At 43.7% G+C, this 25,757-nt stretch overlaps 1 protein-coding gene across 1 annotated transcript in view; it reads left to right on the forward strand.

The window, feature by feature from the left end:
• Positions 1-4,876: 4,876 nt before the first annotated feature.
• The window catches only part of LOC147604679 (uncharacterized), a 29,499-nt gene continuing 8,618 nt past the window's right edge, over positions 4,877-25,757 (forward strand). The window contains exon 1 of the mRNA XM_086794656.1: positions 4,877-5,345. Coding sequence (XP_086650782.1) covers positions 5,031-5,345 — 315 coding nt within the window. The 5' untranslated portion in view covers positions 4,877-5,030. The remainder of the gene's footprint in view (positions 5,346-25,757) is intronic.

Consider the following 25,757-nt stretch of genomic DNA (forward strand, 5'->3'; position numbering starts at 1 on the left):
ACTAATGATTATTTCCAGTGTCAACAATGGGCTACATAATAAGAAGACCTCTATATGTGACCCCAAGAATAAGTATTGCTCCTAGAATGACATCTTTGTACCTATGACACCATTTCATGGAATGCTACAAGGCAGATATGCACCAACCCTCCTAACCCCTCTAGTAAGTATGTTTTGGCTTAGCAAATAATAATAGGGGTGGCCAGAGAAGTTGGAAGAGAGATACAAAGCTATCTCAAGTGGTGAAATGAATGCCTAAATTTCATGGAGACATTGACCCTAGATAGCACTTGGAGATATTTTCCCAAGTCCATTAAACCTATGGTAATATAGACAACTTGACCAAAGTAGGCCATTTGGCCTTACACTGTAAGGTAGAGCAGGTGAATAGTTTAGATCATGGGAGCTCAAGGAAAAGTTAAATTTTAGACATTGAAAGGAGCATTTATGGTTGGATCTGCTCAAATAGGATCAAAATGGAGTGATATAACGTAATAGTACTTGAAATGAGAATGAAATAGTAAGAGAGTTTGTAGCTTGCACATGAAACATCTTAATCAAATATGTGAGCCAAAAGAAAGAATGATTGAGATCAATTATTGTAAATATTTCAAATGGGTTATGTGATTTTGCTTTGCATGATCATGAGTGATTTGATAAAATGAAGGACAAAGTGGGGAGAAAAGATACCTCAAATCAAAATCCACCCATGTAATAGATCTAATTTGCAAAGTGAAACCACCATTGCTGTTAGATGAAAAAATGACCTCATTTAAGGAAATCATCCCACCTTTAAAAATGACCTCATTTAAGGAAATCATCCCACCTTTAAAAATGTCCTCATTTAAGGAAAATACCAAACTTGTACACTATTTGTGCTAGGGCAGTCATGATACCAACTCATGTCGTTATCCTAGAGTATCTATCGCTACTATGCCTTAGCAGCACCTCTTATTGTTGATAAGGCATAGAGATACCAACTCATGTCATTATCCTAGGGTAGTTCATTATCATAGGGTAGTCATGATACTAGCTCATGTCGTTATCCTATAGTATCTATTGTTATACCTTATCAGAATCTCTTGATCTACAAACTCTACGATAAGTCTTAATCAACCAACTTTAAATAGCACAATAGTCAGTACAAAATGTTGCTCAAATCAACCATCTACTATTGGAGGATCCAATGGAAAATTGGGGTTACAAGTTAAGTTAGAACCAAATCCTCAATAATGAATTCGACCTAAGATTCTTTACTACATTATTACTAGATCACCAAGGGGTTCCAATTTTAATATTCCAAGGGTAGAGATATAAACCTAAGAGTATGAAGAGATACTCTTTAGTGTTATCATTAGACCACATAGAGTCACGAAGAGAGACGACAATAGGTACCTTGACAACACATACATATATAAACTTGATAGTATGAAGAGATACTTCATTTGTTGCTATCATTAGACCATATAGAGATATAAACTTGATAGTATGAAGAGATAATTCACTGCTATTGTTGGAGCACATAGAGTCATCAGATGGGTACCTCGACAACATATGCAATTGCCTTGATAGCTCTTGTGATAGGTGTGGGGATTGATTATTTACTAAAAGATTCTCCAACAAGGGTATCTATGGTGTGTCTCATCAACCAATATTCTTAGTTTTTTTAAAAGGAAGTTATAAGCATTCTTAAAACAATACATCGTAACATTTGGTCAACCCAACAGTCTTCAAAGTTATTGAATATAATTGAACATATTACTAAACAATCTAAAGAGAAATTGGAGGGAAGTTTGGTGCCTAATCTAATGACCAAAATTTTGATAAAGGAGAGCTTGCACCTTTAGATGTTGTCATGGATTTACCTCAATCACCTATCAGTGAGAGCACATTGAGTATGAGACTAGTGCAAGGGTATATCCAAGGGATATTATAGCTTTCCTATTTTTAAAATCAACGTGCCTATTGAAACCCTACTCTAAATAAATCCAAGCCTTTAGATGGATCTAAAAGAAGGGATGGATGGTGACTTGAGAGTAAGAAATATACCATCCATTACCAATTCAAAATCCTAACAAGATATCAACAATACCCGTTGCCTATACACCCAAAGAGATGAAAGGTTCATAGAGATCAAAGAAGCCGATGTAATCATCATGGACGAGATGCCGATGCTAAGTAAAATGACATTTGACATGGTTGTCCGCCGTCAAATTGTTAACATCACAGATGGTACACTTTCGAGCCCTTTTAAGAACAAGTTGCTTCTCCTCTTCGGGGATTTGGCACAGCTCTCACCAATATGCAAGCACTCAACTAACCTATGCACGGCATTCCAGATTACCCAATCGGCCCACATTGCACATGTAACTGTGCACAACATGATGTTCTCTGTACGCCATGCTAGGGATATCCCCTTACTTGAATTCCTACAAACAATATGCCACAGGTAACCAACAGAATTTGAGATTCAAAGAACTCTTTTTGAGTGTATAGGGCAAGAGGACGGTATAGAACAGTGCATCGACAACCAGACCACTATCATTTGCACTCACAAGGAAGACGTTCATCGATACAATGACATAATGCTCACAAATTTGTACTCGAAAAAAGATATAGTTACTATTAGTTTGAAAACCAGACGGTATAGAACAGTGCATCGACAACCAGACCACTATCATTTGCACTCACAAGGAAGACGTTCATCGATACAATGACATAATGCTCACAAATTTGTACTCGAAAAAAGATATAGTTACTATCAGTTTGAAAACCAATGGCTTGCTTGCATGACTGGATTGGTGATATCACTTCAACGAAATACATAAAGTTGCAGGAGGTGCAAAGTGTATAATAACCGAGAACATTGACTTGACAATTGGAGCAACAAATGGGGCATCATGCAACATAGAGGAAATACTTGAAGATCCTAACAGAATAGTTGCAACAATACACGTCAAAATTGACGCAACACAAAGCACAATAACACTACGTCGTATGAAGTATGCCAGAAGGGGTACCACAAGTCCACATTCCCATTCCCATTAGCATATGCCATAATAGGATGCAAAACACTCTCAACAAAAGTCCTCCTCATGGTAAAAGAAGCATTTGCACCAGGACTAGCGTATGTGATGTTCTCACTTATCATAGAACGTCGACATTTGAAGATCCTATAGCTGCTGATGCCCGAAATGTTCATTCCCATGCCAAACCCTTTTCTCCAATGTGAGATTCGAATGACTCTAAATTCAAGTATAAGGTTAGCATTGTATATCATTTTTCTTTGTTTGAAATCAAATATATGCAAAATAAGAAATACAAACACATCACTCATCACTATGCCACATGCAAAAAATTTGATTCTGTAATATAATAATAAATTTTGTTCATTTATTGTCAGTTAACTTACATTCCTATACATCAACCACGTCCACACATCGAAGTAGCTATGGGGACAGTAAAACAAGGTATGTTTCTAACACATTCATTCATGCAATCATTAAGATAACCATGCACCACGTTTCCAACAATAATATCACAACATTTTTAACATGTAGGTATTTGAATTATTTAACATCACTTGACAACTCGAACCAAAGTCATGCCCATCACACTACGTAACAACAAACCAAATGCAACTGGCAAACTTGACTGGAGATCAACTAATAATAAATATTAACAAATTTTTGAGCTAACCGAGCTACGTTCATACATGAACAACTGCAACAAACATCTAAGTGATGACAAGCATAAAAACTTGAAGCTAGAACAAGTGAGCCGCATAAACATAAAGTTCCCTCTCCCCTTACCTAATAACTCTCTAATTGACTAAAAGAATTGTAATATTACCAACATTCTACAGGACTACAGAAGGAGATACTTGTAGAGATCGGCATTGAAATAGACGAGACAACTGGACAACTACTAGACGTAGAAGCCCAAAAACTTTTGGATGATAAAAGCAAAGGGATAACCACATACACAATGGAAATGCTTCGTTATGGATACAACATCGACATCAACCAACTATTTGATGTTGATAAAAAAATTACAAGCCTGATATTGTCCCAAATGATGAAAGAATATGATTACACAACCGACAATACCTGACCGTCAATAAATGATGAGAAAATAACTTGGCACTTTGATAGAAAACTCTTCAACTAACGGTTCATGCAAAACAAAGATCCATACAAGATGATTGAGAATACATCAGGCAACTAAATGACCAATGTCATAAAATGCAATACAAAAAAATACATATAAAATGAATAAAATAATAATAATTCCAGTCTGCGTAATCTAGATGGAACAGATGGAGATAGGAGACGAGCAACCAACAAAAAGACAATGACAAACAAAGAGGATGAATACGTAGTCTACTCCATCAAGTGCTCTAGGAACATGAGAAAATACATTGGAGTTATAAAAGACTACAAAAAAAAAAAGCAACGCATCCTAGAAAATCACCGAGTAGAATGAAGAAAGACGTTGAAGGCTATAAATCCTTCCACGAGAATTTCACATTCAACTACAAGCATTATTATAGCTAGAGCATTATTAGAGCAACAGATATTATTAGAAGAAACAACTAACAAAGGGTATAACAACTTGAAAGGCTATCCGACACATTGCACCAAATACTATTATTTGAAGCATTATAGAAAAATATAAAATTTAAATTTCTTGTATGTACTTAGATCTTTCTTGAACACTTGATGTGTAAGATTGTCTTTGCAACATGATTAATCAATAACAAATGGAACATCTGCTTACATCTTCTATTTTATATAATATCGTGACATCTCAAAATTTGAAAAAAGATTTATTGATTTTGAACAACGCTTTATTTTTGAATTTTTTGTGTTAGTATGAATTCAATTTCATGTTTGTTTGAGCACATTGGGTGCACTTGCACACGCAGATAAGGCTGCCCAAGCATACTTTCAACCTTAAAAGAGAGAGAGGGGGAATTTTCCATATGCCTAAATTAAGTTACATTGACAGTAAAATCCGTACTGTCGGCTATGGCAGGCAAACGCAAGGCAGAGGGCATTGCTCTACTCTCTCTCTACAACGACGAGGAGGAGGAGGAGGAGGAGGAGGAGGAAGATGACGAAGTCGTTGTAGAAGAAAAAGCGGAGTACCAGCAGGAACAGGATGAGAAGGGTCATGGCGATGGAGAAGAAGAACCACCAACAGAAACAGTTGCGGTTCAGGGTTCGTTCCCAAAATCAGAAGCTGCAGAAGCTGTTCAATGGCATGAAAATGCAATTGGCAACGCCTATGGCATCATCGTTGATTATGCTCACGACGAGGCTGCTCTCTCTCCAGAGGCTGAGGTACCACCATTCGTAAAGCTTTAATTTCCTGTTTCGTTTGGTTCTCTTTGATAAGGCCTTCTGTTTTTTTTTTGGTGTGTAATGTGTACGGGATTTTGTTTCCTAAAAGCACAACCCTGCTTTTCTACTTGGCTATGCTTTTCCTTTGGTATGCAGGCTGTTGTTTCTAAAGCACAGCAGTGGACGGCCTTGCCGCACAGAGCAAGAAAGTGGAATCTGTCGCCTCTTGCTCCCTGCATATGGTGTAAACTGCACCGTCATTTCTCCTTCTTTGAACTCCTTAGCTTTGTGCTTACCTTGCTTTCCATGCCGTGGAGAGGGTGAGCTAGAAGGGGAAGAAGAAGAAGAAGAAGAAGAAGAAGAAGAAGAAGCCGATGAAGATGAAAGGCTTGATAAAGAAGATGGGCTCCTCCACCTTTTCCAACTTTGTCGGCTTTTCGCATGATGAGAGTGGGCATGGCTCATCTTTTTCCATGAGAAGGTGGAGGATTGGGTGATCTCTTTGAGGGAGATCTCTTTGATGAAGACGTTTGAGGGAGATCTCTTTGATGAAGACGTTTGATTTTCAACCGCATTTTCTTTTGTTGGTTGCTCATCCCCTTTCTTCATTTGCTCAATCTTCTTAGATAACTGCTCAAAATTCTCATCACGTCGGGATCTTAGAGAATAGTGTCCAAATTGGTCATAGTTTTTTTGATCATGTGGGTTCTTGGGTCTTCTTGAGTTTGCTTTCCACTTTTGGTGGCTTGGTCCTCTTCTTGGTGGTGAGTGCTTCCCATTGCTTGAAGAAAAAGCAAAAAGCACCATGTGTAAAGATCGTTATGCCTCGTAGGAAAGAGAGATAAACTTCGCTCTGATACCAAAGTAACAGGCCTTCGTAAGGGCACATCAATTATATTAGATAAAACCCCTTGGAGGAGTCTTGAGTACAAATTCTTAGAGCTAGAGAGCTCTCTTGTCTTTTTTACATGTCTCAACAATGAGAGAATAGCTAAATTTATAGTTCTTGCCCAAAAGCACTTGAGAAAAGCGCTTCATAACTCACTTATAGCCCCAAAAGCATCTTTTTAATAATCTCTTTTTAGTATTTAAGAAGCTTTTAATCTTTTGCTTTCCAAAAGCTAGTCGCATCATTCCAAGCCTGAAAGGTTGCTTGCGCTGGTATCCTGCTACATGGCGCTGCCAGGTATATGAGTGGTGATGAAGAGTAGAGAGGGCTGCCATCCCGAGTGGTGTTGATGTGAGATGGTGAGCAGAAGGGATTGCTGTCCTGAGGTGAACTGTAGGAAAACGAAGATGTACTGTAGTAGAGAGTGGGCTGCTGTCCCAAGGTAAACTGTAGAAGAAAAATGATGATGTATTGTACTGTAGCAAAGAGCGGGTTGCTGTCCCAAGGTGTGAACTGAAGAGAAAACGCTGATGTGTTCTATGTAGCAGAGAGGGCTGCTGTCCCATGAGCTAATGTAAAACGTAGGTGTGCTCTATGTAGCGGTGGTGATGAAGAGCAGAGAGGGCTGCCATCCCGAGTGGTCTAGTGGTGCAAGGTTGCAAGCTCTGGTGACAAGGGTGCTGCAATATCTGAGTGGTGGTGAGGAGCAGAGAGGGCTGCTGTCCCGAGTGGTGTTGATGGTGAAGATAAGCAGAGAGGGCTACCGTCCTGATGATGTGAGATGGTGAACAGAGAGGGCTGTTGTCCCGAGGTGAATTGTAGAAAAACGATGATGTATTGTAGCAAAGAGTGGGCCGCTGTCCCAAGATAAACTGTAGAAGAAAAACGATGATGTACTGTACTGTAGCAGAGAGTGGGCTGTTGTCCCAAGGTGTGAACTGAAGAGAAAACGCTGATGTGTTCTATGTAGCAGAGAGGGCTCTTGTCCCATGAGCTGATGTAAAACGCAGGTGTGCTCTATGTATCAGAGAGGGCTGCTGTCCCATGAGCTGAGGTAAAAACGCTGGTGTGCTCTATGTAGCATAGAGGGCTGTTGTCCCATGAGCAGATGTAAAACGCTGGTGTACTCTATGTAGCAGAGAGGGCTGCTGTCCCATGAGCAGATGCAAAACGCTGATGTGTTGGAGCTGACAGGCGCTGATGATGAAGGAGATGAGTGCAGGCCCTGGCAACAGCAACAATAGCAGAGATGTGGTACTTGATGTGATCTATGAAGTGGTACTAGATGCTGAATGATGAGGCTAATCTATATATAGTATGTGGGCTGCTGCCAGGGCAATCGACCAATAGCAAGACCCAAAAACAAGAAATAAAACCTAATAAATCTAGTAAAAATCCCTTTTTAGGGCTGGCAAAATGCCATTTTCACACAGATACTCCCACCCCTTGCACCTCTAGAGTCGCCCTCAGACAGGAGTTTCCTAGCATGATTCTCTTCGTGTCAAGATCAACACGCCCCTGTTATATGGCAGAAGACAACACGTGCACACATGCTCGTCCTTGGGTTTAACTTGGCGTCCCCAACCCTTGGCACACATGCACAGATATGCTCACAAGCATAAATCAAATGAACAAATGAATGTACATACAATTCCTTGGTTTTGACACCAATTTCTTGGTTTTGACACCAGCTCCTAGTGTAGTCCAACTCCCCATGCTAGTGTTTGACTATGGGAGACTAACAGTAGTCATATCCATGTATTCAGTTTTGATTTCCTTCACTGATAAACAATGCCTCCATGAGATGGCTAGTCCCATGACTCTTGTACAAAAGAATTAGTGTTGTTCAATCTTAGAGTTGCTCCTTTTGGATACAACTTGGATAACAACCCTTGAGTTCTAGAATGCTCAATTCCCTGCACTGGAAAATAAACCTGTTAGTAGTCATCTCTTGTTTGTACACTATACCAGGGCCTTTGTTGTGGGTGTGCCCGCCCGTTTTAGTGTTTTCCCATTTTTCCCTACGGTGTGGAGGACTGCCGGCTGTCCTCAGAAGCTGGCCGACTGCTGCTTTGGTACCCGACCTGGTCAGGTGTCCTAGCCGACTTTAGGCACCAGGCCGACTTGCTTATTTGCTGGTCGGGGGCTGCCCAATGGCTGGTCGTGAGCATGGGTTGCTGTCGGCCTGTTTTAGGCTGGCCGACTAGCAGCCTAGGGCGCCATATAAAACGGCCCCCTTGCCCCCACACTTCTCACTCGTCGTTCTGGGATTTTCTTTGGTATATATAGCAGAGTTGTAACATGCGGAAGCTTTGGGGAAGATTGGTAACTTCAATGCTCAGAAATCAGCACACTTTTCGTGACGGAATTAATGAACAAAACTGAATGAAGATGTGTAGAAAATAGAGAGAGGGGGAGAGAGGAGAGGACACAGTGTTGGGTCTCGAATACCCTCTGGAGGGCCCCCCACCACGAATGGTGTATTTGCTTTATTAGAATGATCCTGGTAGTGAATCAGCATATTCACTTAAGTAATCAATCTTATCTTGATCTACGAGAGTTACAGCATCATGCTCAACATTATCACGTACAAAGACCAAGTAAGAACAAGCTGATTTCTTTATTGCCTTTGAAACAGATATATGGCTTACAACGGGTATGGTACTCCCAGTAGCACCCGCATCAATACAAACTTCCCTACCCCTATGAGTAAACATAACTTTCTTTTCTTTGTGCAAAATCTTGGGATCCAAACGATAATGCCAAGGCATCCCAAGTATCACATCACATCCTGTAAGTGGTGCCACGAGGAAGTCTTCATGATCCAAATATCCCTGTTTTTGTATGCGAAGCTTCCCAATGATGGGAGTGACCTTAACTTCCTTGCCCTCAAAGGCAGCATCTGCATGAAAGTCCATGTCCAATTCCTCGGGCTTTAACCCAAGAGCAGCAGCCATCTGTATGGATATGAAGTTATCTATTGAGGCATTATCAAAAAGGAATAAAGCTGTTTGGTCCTTTAACTTGTCCCAAGCTTTGCATAAGATTCTGCTCTTTGGTTCATGTGCAGTGTTACCCTGAACATCGGGTATAACATTCACACTCGGTTTGGCATTCTGCACATTATTCTTTTTGAGATTCTGGGGGCATTGAGCTTTCATGTGATCTTCGCTCCCACGTGTGAAGCACTTCCCTTCTCTCATGCAATCAAAGATATGCTGTCTGGATAGCTTAGGATCATCCTTTTTACCCCCCGGCTTCTTTTCTGAGCCCCCTTTTGCATCCTTGGACTCATGAGGCATAAACTTAGGTGGCTGTCCACTCTTTTTCTGCTCATTTCCAGCTCTGAATTTTCCCTTGTATGAGCTGAGTTCTTGTCTTTTTGAGGCTCCTTTGCCATGCAACTCCCCAAAATTAGTTGCTGAGTATATGAGCTCTTGTAACGTGTTTCGGGGATACACTGCAAGGCTCTTTTGAATGATTCGTTGTAGCCCTGACTCAAAACTTTCTTTTCTTCTCATCCTCACTAATTGTCATGAAAGGTGTGACTTTGAGAAGTATCTGCCAAAACTTTGAAACATAAGAGGAAACGGATTTGCCTTCATCCTGTGTTAGCCAATCCATTCCTTTCGTACATCCTTCTCAAAGTGAGGAGGAAGGAACTAATCATAAAATTGCTCTTTGAAAGCACTCCATGTATGGACGGCTGTCCTATCCAAAAGCTTTGCCATCCACCAATCACTTGCAGTCTCTTGAAGATGCATACCTACATGTCTGAGCATAGATTTCTCGGTAAATTCCTCAGTGCAAAAGGCTATTTCAAATTGCCTTATGAAAGCACGTGCCTTGGTAGTATCCAACTTTCCAGTATAACTCTCAAATTTGACGTCCTTGTCCCCTGACTTGAACTCTTTGGCCTTCTTGCTATGACGAGCATCCCGAAGCTCTAATACATCATCCTCCTCGTCATGTCTATGATGACAACGGTGCCCAGATCTAGGGCTGATTTCCCGTGTAACACCTTCCACTTTGGATGGAACTTTAGGAGCAGGAACATACCTAGAAGGTGGAGACACCACCGACAATGCATGAAGATCTTCTGCATCTCTCAAATGGGCTGAAAACCCCTCATCATCCCCACAGACTGCATGTCGATGTACATCTCCTCCTCGGGCTGCATGTCGATGTACATCATCTCCTCGGGCTGCATGCCCGCTCAAAACACTAGCTCCGTTTGCATGTCCTCTCACATCACTGGTGCGGTTTGCATGTCCTCTCACATCACTGGTGCGGTTTGCATGCCCTCTCACAGCATCATCGAAGTTCCCTTCACGGGATAGCCTGCGAGGCTGCCGTGTGAAGATCCACTTGCCCTCATCACTGGTGCGGTTTGCATGCCCTCTCACATCACTGGTGCGGTTTGCATGCCCTCTCACAGCATCATCGAAGTTCCCTTCACGGGATAGCCTGCGAGGCTGCCGTGTGAAGATCCACTTGCCCTCATCATCGGAAACATCATCGCCACGGCTGTTTCAATAAGCAAGAGCCAACTCTCGAGGTTTGTCGATTCCCATCTGTTGGGCAATTTTATCAATAGTGACCACATCAGCCTTGACATGAGACTTTGATTCAATGACCCTCTGTACATCAGGATCTCTTTGCAAAGCACGGAGCTCTTCAAGCTCATTCATCAAGGCATCAATATCCTGTTGATCCTCAGCCCTAGAGCAGACAACGGTGGATCGTTATCCGCCAAAGCCCCAACATGATCCCTGTCTCTATCTTCTTCCCGCATGCGGTGATACGGGTGATAGAGTCCTCCACAAAATGATCTGATTGGCTGGCCATAATGCATCTTCCAGCTTTTCAGAAAGAGGAAGATTTTTTCGTGCCCCGGAATCGCTCTCTACCAATTCCCTAAGTATGATACCGAATAGACTGCAAGGTTAACAGTGCCCCTACACAGACAAGAGGGCCATGAAGTCTTTCCACATGCTCACTGCCGCTTAAACCAAAGGTAACCTCTTTCGAGGTGTGACAATAAGACGAGGGCTACCTCAGAATCCCAACCTTCTCTCACGGATAATGACTCCTTACAGCCATATCCAGCATCATATTAGGCACAACTGTGTAGAAAGTGAGGCTCTGATACCAAGGTAAACGGACGGGCAATTGTACATGGAAAATCTTATCAATCATGAAAACTGAAAATACATATAAGCATGCCAGACAAAAAGAGATGACAAATTTGCACAGTACACCACACTAGGGCCCAGATGGGTTGACCCCCCCCCTCCCCCCCCTTTATGGTTAGATTACCAAAAAGGAGTTTGCTTCCAAATACAACTTCACAGGTGCCTAGGGATTCTCCACTGGCTAGCACCTGTCTCTTCCAGTACAATATGAAAGCAAAACAAATACATATGCTGAATTTTGTTGAAAATCCTCAGCATTAAAGGCACTTCCAGCATCAAGCACATGCAGGACAACTATGGACAGCCCATAGCACTCCCACATCAGCCCGGAACAACCTTGTGTCTTCACTTTCCTCCTGTTTGGCTCATAGGGCAAGTAGACCAGCCATGGAAGGCTATTTACAACAGTCAACCAGCCCTCAGCAGCCACACAGAAAGATGCGACCAGTAGCAGCACACAAACTTGCAAGCTCCAGGTCGGAAGGAAACTTGTCTAGATCGTCCCGACCAGCTTCTCCTCTCTGTTTTTCTCCCCTGTCCAGCCTCTACTCAGGCTGTAAAACCAGCCGGCTAGTAGTAGAAAACACACAGAAAGAGTCGTCCAGCTTCTCCCATGCACCCGATGAACTTCAGTTGCGATGGATGGCTGTAGAAGCTTGCCAACAGGCTGAAAACCAGCTGACCAGCCCTCATGCACCTCTGAAAAGCAGGCACCTCACACAAAGCTGAAGTCTTACTCAAGATTAGAGCTCCTCCGCCAGTTTTAGCTTCCAGTGTGCTTTTTAGGTCCAAAAGGGGGCACCTACTTTGAAGGAGGCCCAAATAATGTCCAGTGCCCAGCTTTTGGCCGTCACATGTATTAAATAAGTCCTGCTCAATGTGTACTCACTTATAAGTTGCCCGGTCACTTATAAGTGAGTGTGAACCTGTACCAATAATTATTAGCATGTGAACTCATAAAGCTGTAAATTGAGTTTTTGGGAATACTTACCACCTGCAAAACACATGTAGACCACCTGTCAGTTCCAAACAGGTGTGCACATACACGTCCACAAGGTGCGCAAGCATCCCCGGCGCCATGGACAACGCAAGTAGAAATCTCAGGCATTGTCCAGGCAAACAAGACAAGTCATCCAAAGATAAAATCAAAGTCATGCACACACATGAGTGCAGCTAGACTGGAAGAAGCACCCATCTGCTCAGTTGTATCCGTAAAATGTCCAGGGCTCATGATCCTTCCAGAACCTTCCCAGAACATAAATACAAAAGATCTCCAAGATAGCTAGTCCCGGAGAATTGCATCATGTCAGGCTCCATGGGCCATACATGTACACCATGTCAGGCCCCACAAGCCACACATGTACTATCATGTCAGGCTACACTAGCTATACATGTACTATCATGTCAAGCTCCATATGCTACACAGACACACCATGTCAAGCTACACCAGCCATACATGTATGTCATGTCAGGCTCCACATGCCACACATGAACAGTAGAAAAATAGAGGCTGTAAGGAATTTTGTGACAGTCATAGGTGCGTATGTTTCGGCCAGCCACCTTCAAAGATGCACTCTCGCTTGCGCAGAGTGCTGAGATGAAGTACAATGGAGGAAAGCCCAAGACTTCCTAGGCTTCCACTCCAAGGCACCCGCCCCGGGGGGAAAGGTCAGAACCAGGCGAGGGCTTTCCCTACTAGGACAGAGCACGGGAGCCTTTGGCTCCAAGAACTCGACTAATGCACCCAAGCTTACTCCATACTAGAAAGCTGAGGCAGGGAAGACCGGTGGAAAACTGAGTCTAGTAGAGACACCTCAGTACAAGAAGGAGGGTAGGTTTTTCCAATGTCATACAAAAGGACACACTTCTAAGGATTGTCCAAAAAAAACTTCTACTCCGCAGACTACCAACCTAGTCTCCACGGCTTTTGCGGTGAGCCCCGCTTCCACATAGACTCCCAGCGGTCGTCCCTAGTTCTTCGATCAGTGGAGTTTATAGCCGAGAGCTTGAAGATAAGCAGAAGGGCGCCCTAGACCAGGAGTATGAGCGCAATGAATTGATCAAGATGTTTGGCTACATAGGTGGCGAGAGAGTTGTTTTCTTGTTTGACAGCGGTGAGATGGAGCGCGGTTCTTATTGACTTCGGTAGACAAGAAGGTTGAAGGATTTAGCATAGGCATGGCGACGAGCATCAAGTTTGAAGCTCAAGGTGCTAAGCTAGTGATTTAGGGCATAGAGTTTGTGTGAGATTTTATGATTGCCCCTCTTGTAGGAGCAGACATCATTTTGGGAATTCAATGGTTTCACAAGTTCCAACCAGACTTTTTGATTGGGATAGGCACACTTTTCGCATTTTTCGGAATGTGTATAAAGCCCAAGTAATCATTAAGTGTGAGCCAGGGATCTTAAACTTTCATCTCATAAGCCACATGTAGAGTAAACAAGAAATACAGAAAGACGCACAATGTGAAGTGATTTTTATCGAGACTGCCCAGACGGTGGCTAGTGCTTTTGAGACGTACTAGGCTCTCCATGGCAAGTTCCAGGGGATTTTTCTTTTGGACGATCTCTGTCCCCAGCTTCCCCCATCTAAACCGGAGGACCACACCACAGGATAGACCTCCTCCTTGCTAGGCTCAGATTTCCCAAGAAAGTTTCCATACTGCCTGTCCAAGGCAATGGAGTTGGAGTTGGACCGCCAACTCCAGGAGCTGTTGCAAGCTGGCTTCATACGCGCTAGCCCTCGATTGTTAGGAAAAAGGACGGTTCTTTCCGATTGTATGTCGATTATCGTACACTCAATAAGCCGGCTATAAAAAGCAAGTTCCTGATGCCTCGGATAGATTACATTCTTGAGAGATTGAATTGGGCCAAGGTGTTCTCGAAATTAGATTTGAAGAGTGGGTACCACTCGGTTCAGATTGTTGAGAGTGACATTCCCAAGACGGCCTTCCATACGGAACAAGCCCACTATGAATCTGTGGTCATCCCTTTTGGTCTTACGAATGCCCTAACCGCATTCAACCGCATGATAATGCGGATATTCCGGGACTTGATTGGAAAGTGTGTGTTCATATTTTATGTATTTTCAGCAACAGTCAAGCAGTATGACATTGATGTAGAGAAGGTTTTGAAGTTGCTGGAAAGCAACGAGCTCTATGTCAATGAGAAACATTTAGAGTTTTATCTGTTCGAGGTTCACTACCTTGGATACATAATCAGTGCCGAGGGCATCTAACGTGACCCAGCCAAAGTGGTTGAGATAGTTAATTGGGAGATACCGCAAACAACGTATCATATTTGCTTATATTTTAGGCATATTCCACCCACATTGACAAGTTCTTTGACCTCTCGGCGGATCTTATAGATCTGCTCAAGGGTGTCAAGACTAGAAGGGAGCGGATCCGAACGACTCCACGAGCTTTGGAGGCATTCAAGAACCTCAAGGTGGCTTTGTGCCAAAGCGAGTAATCAGCCTTTAGTCATTCTACTTTTGGATTTTGAGAAGGTCTATGATAGAGTGGATTGGAACTTCCTTGAGGGTACTCTTAGCCATATGGGTTTCTCTTAGACATGGATCAGGGGAGTTTCATGCATGTATCGTGATGCTCACAGTAGTGTGCTCGCTTGCGGTGATAGAGGAGAGCAATTTCAGATCTCTTGCTTAGTACAGCAGGGTTGCCCTTTAGCCCCATTATTATATATCATAGTTGCAGAGGCCATGAGCATCTTCCTCCGCTCCACTGCTGATATTTTGGGATTAAGGTTGTCTCTTCGTAGTCAAGAGGAGCTGGTTGACTCTGAGTTAGCTGATGACACAACCATGTTCTTGGAGGCCTCACACATATGTTTATGTTCTTCAGGGTGGCACTGGAAGAGTTTTGTTTGGCAGCAGGGTCACTCATTAAAATTGTTGGTTTTTGGAGAAGCGACTTGTCGAAAGTTGCTTGGGGTGCAGAGTTTGGTTTTACTTGGATCAATAGAGGATGCATTGCTAGATATTTGGGATGCCAGTTGGGATTGATATTTCTCGTGCACAGCAGTTTGCTTCGGAACTCATGAGTATCGGGAAGAAGCTTCTTCATTGGAGCTCTAGGAGATTAGATTTAGCCTCCAGACTCCAGAGCATAGTGGCTAATCAGGTATTACTCGCCTTGGCTTGGTTTATTGCCTCTTGTTGGTGCTTCTCTCGTGCGTGCATTGGTCAATTGCGTAGGTTGATCCACAATTTTCTTTGGTCGGGTTTGGATGGCACCAAAGATACATGTGCCAGGGTAGCTTGGCTCATAGTCATTCAGCTCAGACGAGTGGGGGGGGGTTGAATATTATTGATATGGATGTTAAGTGTAGGGCGTTGCTTTGCAAACTTGGTCAGAGGTTTCCTACCAGACACTGAGCCTTGGAAGGATTTTTTCTTGTCTTAGATTTCCAGATGTATACCTTGTGTTGGAAGAGATTGGCTGTCGAGCCCACGTTTTTGTGCACAGAGGTTGATATCAGGGCACCATCTTCCCCTCTTACTGCAGCCATTGTTAGAGCTTGGAGAAGCATGAGACCATTCTTGCGACAAAGGCTTCCTAGGTCTTTGGATGAGGCTGACCAACAACCTATTATGTGGAACGAGTTCATTAGAGATGAGGCCGGTCGGCCACTTGGTGCATCTCGTTACATGTAGTGGTCAGGATGGGAGAGATGTGCATACACAGTTCCTGCTTGGAAGACCTTTAAGAGTCTTTCGGTGGATTGGAGAGTTGCATCCACTTAGCATCTTAGAGGCTCTCGCATACATATCGATTAGATTGATGCAGCTATACCGCATGAGTGGCTCTCTGGGACCTTTCATGGAGATTATCATCCGAGTTGGTTGGGAGTCTTTTCGAGGATAGGCATACCTCTGCAGGTCATTGCTTTCCCGGGCCAGGAGGCTACATATTGCATCATCTACTCTATCATGCTTGGAGGGAGATTGAGGAGATGCAGCATGGAGGGGATCATCCTAGATACTAGGCTTAGTCCAGTGAGGATTGTTGGTTGTTCGGGGAAGCATTGGTTCAGTGATCCTTCTCCTCAGATAGTGACTCATGGCTCTTGCTGTTTGTGGCTTTATGGTGGCACTCCTATCAGATATCTTCAGTGGGATCCAGGTGAGTGGGAGTGGATTGATGCGTTCGATCCTTTGAAAAGCCTTCCCTTTTTCAATTTCACGGTCCGGAATGCTAGGCTTCTCATCACTCAACAGATGCATAGGATCCAAGGTGGTACCAAACGTTATGTACTGTACGGATCCGTACGTATTGTACGTTGTTTGGTACGGGAAAAAATTTTAAGGTACGTAAAAATACGTATCATTGGTAAAAATACATACGGAAGGTTGAGGTCGTACGGCCTCCAGAGTCCAGACGCAAGACGCAGGCACGCCGCACAGAAGGCACAAAGTTTAGAACAAAACACAACAAAACGGCGAAACGTTTAACGCAGGTAAAACTCCCCCCAAAAAAAAGTACGGATCGATCCGTACGTACGGATCCCCGTACAATACGGATGTACGGTACGGATTGGATCCGTATGTAGGTTTTGATCCTACCTTGATAGGATCCCTACTCTCAGGCCTTATTGGGAGACTTTTGATATCTCTCCAGTGATACAGTGTAGGTATTGGCATGGGCTTTGGCATTCATACAGAAGGAGCCAGATCTCTCATTTCTTTTGGTTATTTTTACATGGTGGTCTCCCCACCAATCAGTGGAGATCGGTTTTTGGTGTAGCATCTTCCTGTCGAAGATGTGCGGCGAATTCTGAGAGTGTATAGCATTGTTGATGGGGATGCAACACTGCACATCATATTTGGGGTTCTTTAGCCCAACTTATGGGCAAATTGAGTGGCCGCACTATGCATGTGACTTGGGGGGTAGTTGCGTGGTTTTCCCAATCTGGTCCGCACCTTTTCTACAAGGGTAGTGATACAGACTCCCGCTATTTTCATTCGTAGAGGTATTGCCGAGCATGGTTTATTGCAAGATGTTCCTCACTTTGATTACACACCTCCCAGACAAAGGATTGACACCAGTTTGTAGATTGACACTCTTAATACAGCATGGCAGATTTGGAGAGCTAAATGCACGGAGGCTATTGAGGGTGTCCAGATTTTTGAGTCTCAGTGCATTAGTGCTATATGGGGTGATATCATCCATACTCTTATGGCTACTTGGGTTCGTATTCAGGGGTCCTCTTATTCCGCGTAGGCAAAGCACGTTGTATTTATGCGGGAGTGTGACCATGGCATTTTCTTTTCTTCTAGTCCCACAAGTCTCTCATGGCATCATGATGCTCCTCAGTGGTTGAGATCACCTTATGTATTGGGGTGATTCTATTCTATTCCGGCTTATAGCCGTGATTGTTGTATGCTTTTTTCATTCTTAATAGAAGTCTCTTTCTTGAAAAAAAAAAAACTGACATGGTCGGATACGATGCATTTATAGTTGGATTCTCGTGTAAAAAGAGCAACTATTGTCTAAGTTTTAACAAGCTGTAGATTTAGCAAAATCAACCATGGATTTTTGGCTCGACCAAAACTCTCCTATTTCTCTCTTTGAGGTGTTTCAAGAAGGGAGGATTGTGCATAAGTTCTTTGTTGAATCTTTGAATGTGTTTATGTGGAGGCTACTCTTTGGATTATTTTCTTTTGTAGGGGAGAAATCGTAGCTCAAGTACAACTGAATACCAGAATGGATTGTGGATATTTCTGAGTTTACACTTCAGAACAAGATTGTTCTAGAGATATCAAACAAGTGGACATGCCAAACTCCTATGAGAATCTTTAAGCTCCCTATCTTTTTGACTAGTTAGCATTTTGACTTATTTATGGAAGGTCTAGAATGAAGGAGGGAGAATGTTACGGGCCCAATCAGCCATAACGGCTGGCATTTAAATTGAGGCTAGGTTTATGCCTAGGGTGGCTTGGGAAGGGACGCACAAGTTACGGGTGCTTATTGGCATAGGTTAATGTGAAAGCTTATTTTTAACTATAAATATTCCTCATTTATTATTAGCCCCAAAGTGAGTTATTGGCTCATAAGTGCACATCCCTTGTAGGGGGATTGAGCCTCGAGCTCTAGCTGCACACCTTGGAGGGGTGGGCTGCCGTGGTTGGGGATACCATGGCTAGGCAAGGAGCGAGGTCAAGGTGTTGGTCTAGCCTCATAACTTAGTGGTGCTCCGCAGGAAGGTGAGTTGTTGGCACCATTATCTATGTGTTTGTACACAAGGGATGCTTGGGAGATCAAGTGGTAGTTTCAAGTACTCTTAGGCTCGGTGGCCGGCTGCCATTGGAGCCCTTGGCTTATTCTGCCTTCATCTAATTAATGTACTTGGACAATCTGGTGCATATCTCCTGGGCACCCACATCATGTACAAGAATAAACACTCCTTTTGGTAATACCTTAAAAGGAAGGGGGGGGGGGGGGGGGGGGCGGTGGCCGCTGTTAATTAAGTTCACTATTAAGTGTCCCACGAGTATGTGCCCTGTTACATTGGCTGTTGTATTTGCATCACTTCAAAGAGCAAAGAAAGAAAGGGTCACAAACTGCTTGCGACTGGAGCACTTAACTTTACTTGGCAGCACTTTCGAGTCTGGTTTTAAAGTCTTGAAAGCTTTATTAGGATTTTTCCTTTTCCTCATTTTCGGCTCTCACAGAGTCCCCCTTATGCTTACTTATTGGGCCCTATCTCTTGGCCCAAAGCAGAGGCTCTTTTCTAGGACCTGTTTGGCCTTTTTTCACCCTTCTCATCCTGTATACTGCACTTGCTTCACATTGTCTTGTGCCTCTCTTTCCATGGTCAGTGTATGCGGCCTGAAGATGATACATTCCTTTTCGTGGTATCAAATTATCCCAAGTCACTATTGCCTTTTTGGGTTGTCATTTCTTTTTAGTGTCGTTGAGTTTGTGCTTTGCCCTGAACTATAGGGTCAATATCTTTGTGTACATAAACCTTGCGATTATTTCTGATAATGTGAGGTGGAATGATACTCTATCCTATGCATGATGGAGTTGAGCTCTATCGACAGACTCTCATGAAGTTAAGGTTGCAGTTTTGTCCTTGTCAAGTGTACGAACTGGATGGGACCCTGATGTGGGAGAAGGAATTAGGGTTAGGTCATGTGGGAGACATACACAGAGAAGCACAAGGGAGAGAGAGAGAGAGAGAGAGTTGTGGGGATAAGTCAACTCATCAAGTGAGTGTGTGACTCCCCTATCACACATGTATATTGCACTAGTACACATAGTGCACTTAGTACATTAAAAGTACTAAGTGTACTATGTACTATAACTTATGGGCTTGTACACACTATAAGGGTGGGCATAACGCCTTTACCCCAACAACCTCCCACTTAAAGGCAAAGTGCCCTTAAGTAAAGGAAAAGAAAAAATCAGCATGTACATGATAATATACAAGGCCATATCAAGGCTGAAAATGGCCTCATCCAATGCCCATCAAGTGTCTGCAATGAGCAAACCGCTCCGGAGGCAAACTCTTCGTCAACAGATCAGCCGGGTTGTCATCCGTATGAATCTTAACAAGCTGAATTTGCTTGTTCTCTATCACCTCTCTGATGAAGTGATACTTCACATCCACATGCTTCGTCTTTGCATGAAAGACAGGGTTCTTTGCCAATTGAATGGCACTCTGACTGTCACAATGCAACAATGGAATATCCCCTGTATAACCCAAATCAACCACTAACCGAGATAGCCATAATGCCTCCTTGCAAGCCTCTGTGGCTGCAATATACTCGGCCTCTGTAGTAGATAAGGCTGTGCACTTCTGCATCCTGGATATCCATGACACAGCACCTCCTGTGAATGTAAACACATAACCGGTAGTAGACTTCCGGTTATCTGGATGACCGGCATAATCCGAATCCGTGTAACCATGCACTAATGCATCCTGTTTGCCAAAGCAAATGCACATATCCTGTGTGCCCTTCAGGTATCTCATGACACCTTTCACTGCTTCCCAATGCTTCTTGCCAGGGTTGGCCATGTATCTAGAAACCACTCCCACTGCAAATGCAATGTCCGGCCTAGTAGCAACCATGGCATACATGAGACTGCCACAAGCTGAAGCATACGGAATCTTGGCCATATCAACCCTGTCTCTATCCGACTGTGGGCTGTCCATAGCACCGAGTTTCACATATGGAGGCAAAGGAGTACTAGTCTTCTTCCCCCCGTCCATATTGAACCTCTGCAAGACTTTGCCAATGTATTCCTTCTGAGACAAATACAACACATGCTGATTTCTGTCCCGAAGTATCCGCATACCCAAGATGTGATTAGCATCACCCAAATCCTTCATATCAAAGGTTTGATGCAGCCTCTGCTTCAAGGTATCCATCTCCTTACGAGATTTCCCGGCAATGAACATATCATCAACATACAAGATGAGGATCAATAGACTGCCATCCAAAGCTTTCTTGGTGTACAAGCAGTGATCTATGTCACTTCTCCTGAATTTCTGAGATTTCATGAATGTATCAAATTTATGATACCATTCTCTTGGTGCCTGTTTGAGCCCATAAAGACTCTTTTTCAGCTTGCATACAAGCTTCTCCTTTCCACTTACTGCATAACCCTCTGGCTGCTGCATATATATCTCCTCATGGAGATCACCGTGAAGAAAAGCAGTCTTCACATCCATCTGAATCAAGTCCAGATCATCATGTGCAACCAAAGCCAACACAGCTCTAAGTGTGGTCATTTTGACCACTGGAGAGAAGATCTCATCAAAGTCCACACCATATTCCTGCTTGAAGCCCTTAGCCACTAACCTGGCTTTGTATCTTGGCTTTGCATCTAGTGCAACTTTGAGCCTGTATACCCACTTGCAAGGCAAAACCTTCTTGCCTGCAGGCAAATGCACCAATTTCCAAGTTCCATTTTTATGCAGAGAATCCATCTCTGACTTCATGGCACGCTCCCATAGAGCTTTGTCTGCCCTCTGTAAAGCCTCCTTATAACATGAGGGCTCCCCACAGTCAGTGAGCATCAAGTAGTCAACCCCTAGAACAAACCTGTCAGGGACTCTGGAGGGTCTGGTGGACCTCCGTACCCAATGACCATCATTTGCAGGTTGCTGTCCAGCCTGCATATCACCCATTGGTGGCTCCTGTTCCATGCCATAAGGCTGAAAAATCATGCCCGGTATCTCCTCTAACTGTGGTATATCCATAGGGATATCTTCTGCCATCTCTGGTTGTCCATTTGGACCATTTTCAGCACCATTTAAGGGCTGGTTTTCTTGCTGTAATGGCTGATTTACAGCCCTTTGTTGTTGTCCATGATGTCCATCATCATCAAAGATGACTCTGCCAGGCTCCTGTTGCCTTGCAGGCTCCTTATACATGCATGTTTCATCAAAAATGACATCATTGCTGCGTATAATCTTTCTATTCACGGGATCCCAAAGTCTATACCCCATTTCACCTTTGTCACCATATCCTGGGAATATGCATTTGTGAGACTTAGGATCAAGTTTGGTGCGCATTTCCCTGCGTATGTGCACGTACGCAACGCAACCAAACACTCTCAAGTGCTTGTATGACGGAGGCTTCCCTGTCCATACTTCTTCTGGCACTTTCCCACCAAGCCTCGTGTTAGGTGACCTGTTTATAAGGTGAACGGCTGTCATAACAGCTTTAGCCCAAAAACCATGAGGTAACGCAGCATGTGACAACATAGAACGGACCTTCTCTTGAATGGTCCTGTTCTTCCTCTCTGCTGTCCCGTTTTGTGGAGGATCATAAGGAGTAGAGAGCTCCCTCTTGATGCCTTTAGCATCACAAAAGTCCTGAAACTGTTTGGACATATACTCTCCACCATTGTCGGAACGCAAAGCCTTCAGTGTTTTGCCAGTTTGATTCTCAACATGAGCAACAAACTTCTGAAACACTGAGAATGTATCACTCTTCAAACGAAGAGGATAGACCCACACCTTGCGTGTGGCATCATCAATAAAAGACACAAAATATTTTGCCCCTCCCAAAGAAAGCTGAGGCATCTCACATACATCTGTATGCACAAGCTCTAACTGAGCATCTTTCTGTCCAAGAGCTTTCTTGTGGGGGCACTGTAGTCGCCTACCATATATACAATGCTCACAAAACTGAAAACTTGAAAACTTTAGAGAAGGCAAGTAACCCAAACGAGACAATTGCTCCATTCCCTTGACACTCATGTGTCCCAACCGGCTATGCCACATAGAAATTTCCGGCAGCTCGGTTGCATTTACATTAGCATGGTGACAAACACCTGCATGCATAAAATAAAGAGTGTCCACCTTAGAGCCTCTGGCAACAACCAGTGAGCCCTTACTAATTTTCCACTTTCCACTACCAAATGTGGTAACATAATCAGCATCATCAAGCTGTCCAGTAGAAAGTAGGTTCTTCTTGATCTTAGGCACATGCCTGACATCATGGAGCATAAGCTGTGAGCCATCTGAAAACACAAGCCTCACATCACCTCTGCCAAGAATCTTGCATGCATGGTTATCACCCAAATAAACCACTCCTTCATTGCCAGCAGTATACCTGACAAACAAGTCTCTGCAACCTGTGACATGAAAGGAGGCACCTGAATCAATGATCCATGAGTGCATACCATGACCACCTGTAAGAAGTGAATGGGCATCAAGTGAAGAAGTAAATAGGACCTCATCCTCACTGCCACCTGCATGTGACACATTGATTTCTTCAATCTTGACTCCACTTTTGCCCTTTGGCTTTACATCTTTGGCTTCATCCTTGTCTTTGTCTTTGCCTTTTCCCTTTTCTTTTTGATCATTTTTCCATTTGTAGCATTGCTTTTTAATGTGTCCCTTCTTGCCACAATAATGGCATTCCAAGTCCTTTTTGGAGCGAGACTTGCTCCTTCCCCTTTCTTGGCTTTTCCCCCTTTGCTGGGATCTCCCACGTGCATTCATTGCATTGGACTTTCCAACAGAGTTGTTTTTCCTATTCATCTCTTCTTGAAGAAGAGCACCCTCAACATCTGCATATGACAGCATAGCATGCGAATTGCTAGTGGCTGTCCTGAATGTATCCCAACTCTCTGGCAAAGTGCATAACAGAAAAGTGGCTTTGAACTCATCGTCCATTGCCAACTTTTGATTAATGACCTGGCTGACAATACCATTAAACTCATTTAGATGGGCTGTCATAGACGCCCCTTCCTTCATCTGAAGACCTATGAGTTTCTTCAACCAATACACTTTGCTTGAGGCACTTTGTTGGGCATACAAGTCCTGCAATCTCTGCCACATTCCCCAAGCTGTCTTCTCTTCACGAATGCTGAAAAGTAATGAGTCTGACACAGACAACATGATAGTAGATCTTGCCAGCTCATCCATATCTTCCCACTCTTCAGCAGTAAGAGAAGCGGGCATCACACCCCTTTCTTTGATAGGCTTGTGCTGCTTTTTCTGGAGCAACACATTGTAGCACTGGGTTTGCCAAATATCATAATTATGCGAGCCTTCAAGCTTCTTGATGTGAAGCAATGAAGAGCTCTCACCTGTGGTTGCCATAGCAATATGCAACCTGTCAATGCCTGACTCCCTGCAAAATGTGCAAACACTGCACCAAAAAGCACACAAAGTGCTCACTGTTGTTCTCCCAAGATTTATCTCCCACTGCGGAAGCAAGAATGCAACTTTTCTCCCACTTTATGTGATGAAAACACCAAAATCTGGTTGCTGCAGATTTTGGACAGCACCTTAAATGTGCTCTTTTGCCCTTCCAAAGTACTGTACAGCAGTACCAAGTGCTCACCAATGATGTACCAAACCTGTACCGGCAAGTACAGCAGCTGAAATTGAACCTTTTGGTCACTCAAAACAGTGTACAGCCATGCCAAAACATGCACAAAGCTGTGCCAAATCTGTACCAGCAGGTACAATAGCAATAAATGCTCTCCTGGCTGTCCAAATGAGTGAAAATCAGACTTTTACAGTCCTGTACACTGCATACAACAGTCCCGAACAAATTGGGCAAAAGCCCCTTGACTGCAAGCTGATTTTTGAGGATTCAAGGCATAAATGTCTTGCCTGCTGCTTTGCCAAGCTCAACAAGCATAAAAACTTGAAAAGCCCCTTGATTTAAGATCAATTTCTGATCATACACGGTACATTGACGTACATGAAGGCATCCAGAGTGTTCACGATGCTTTCCCCTGGCCACATATACATCAAATACATGAAACCCCTTGATTTACAGGCACATTGAGTGCTTGTAAGGCATCAACACATTATCCACAGCATCAAATGCGATTGCCTGCATGCAAATCAACCAAATCGGCACAAAAGCCCCTTACTGCAATTTGCTGCAATTTTGCCCAAATGTGCGATTTTTCACATCATACAGCATGTATGAGTGCTTAATTGCACAATTACATCAAAAGCCCCAAATTTTGACATTCAATTTCCTGCAAATTGATCCTGATTGTGACCAATTTCCTGCAAATTGATCCTGATTGTGACCAATGTCACCCAATTTTGCCAATTTTGCTCAAAAAATTGAGCAATTCGGCGCCTGTATTTGCTCAATTAATGATTGCACCTGCTCAATTGCAAATCCCAAAAAAAAAATTGAGGCAAATACCTTGATTTCTGATTTTCTGTTGCAGGAAAGGGGTTGATGAATTTGGTGCTGCTGTATAGATGATGCTGTTGGAGGGCTTTTGGCACACCAAGTTTTAACTTTAGCTTCATCTCTTGCCAACTGACTCCTGGAATTGCTCCTGTTCGGAATGCTGGTATGGAGTTCGAGCTGATGGCATTTTTGCAAGTGCGGACGGCTGCTGCAGTGATGTCCCATGCTGATCGTATCCAACGCCCATCTCCACGAACAGAAGCTTCATGGGTCTCTGCTGCGCCTCCTTGGCTTACGTGTCTAACGCCCAGCGCTAATACGCCTGGTAGCAACACGTCGCTTGGCTGCTGCGACCCTGAAGGGGCTTGGAGTCGGCGCTCTCCACTGCTCTTCGCCCACCTCTCGACTAGTAGCGAGTTGCAGCGTACGGTGACTTCCTTGCGCAGAAGCCTTCGCCGTGCGTTCACTTGCCTAGCGCTTCTTCGCTCCACGCTGTGTTAGCTGCTCCACGCTCGACGCCTTCGCTTCAGTTTCGCCTAGCGCCAGCCGACGACTAAAGCCTCCACTTGCTATGCGCTCGGTGACCAGCGGTCGACTAAAGCCTTCGCCGCCTGATTGGCTGCGCCTCCTTCAATGGCTAACGCTCGCTTTGCTGCCTTCGTTCACGCCCAGCACTCAGC

This window comes from Cibotium barometz, chromosome 61 (assembly GCF_041138505.1).
Source record: "Cibotium barometz isolate CiBa-2024 chromosome 61, ASM4113850v1, whole genome shotgun sequence".
Taxonomy (NCBI): domain Eukaryota; kingdom Viridiplantae; phylum Streptophyta; class Polypodiopsida; order Cyatheales; family Cibotiaceae; genus Cibotium; species Cibotium barometz.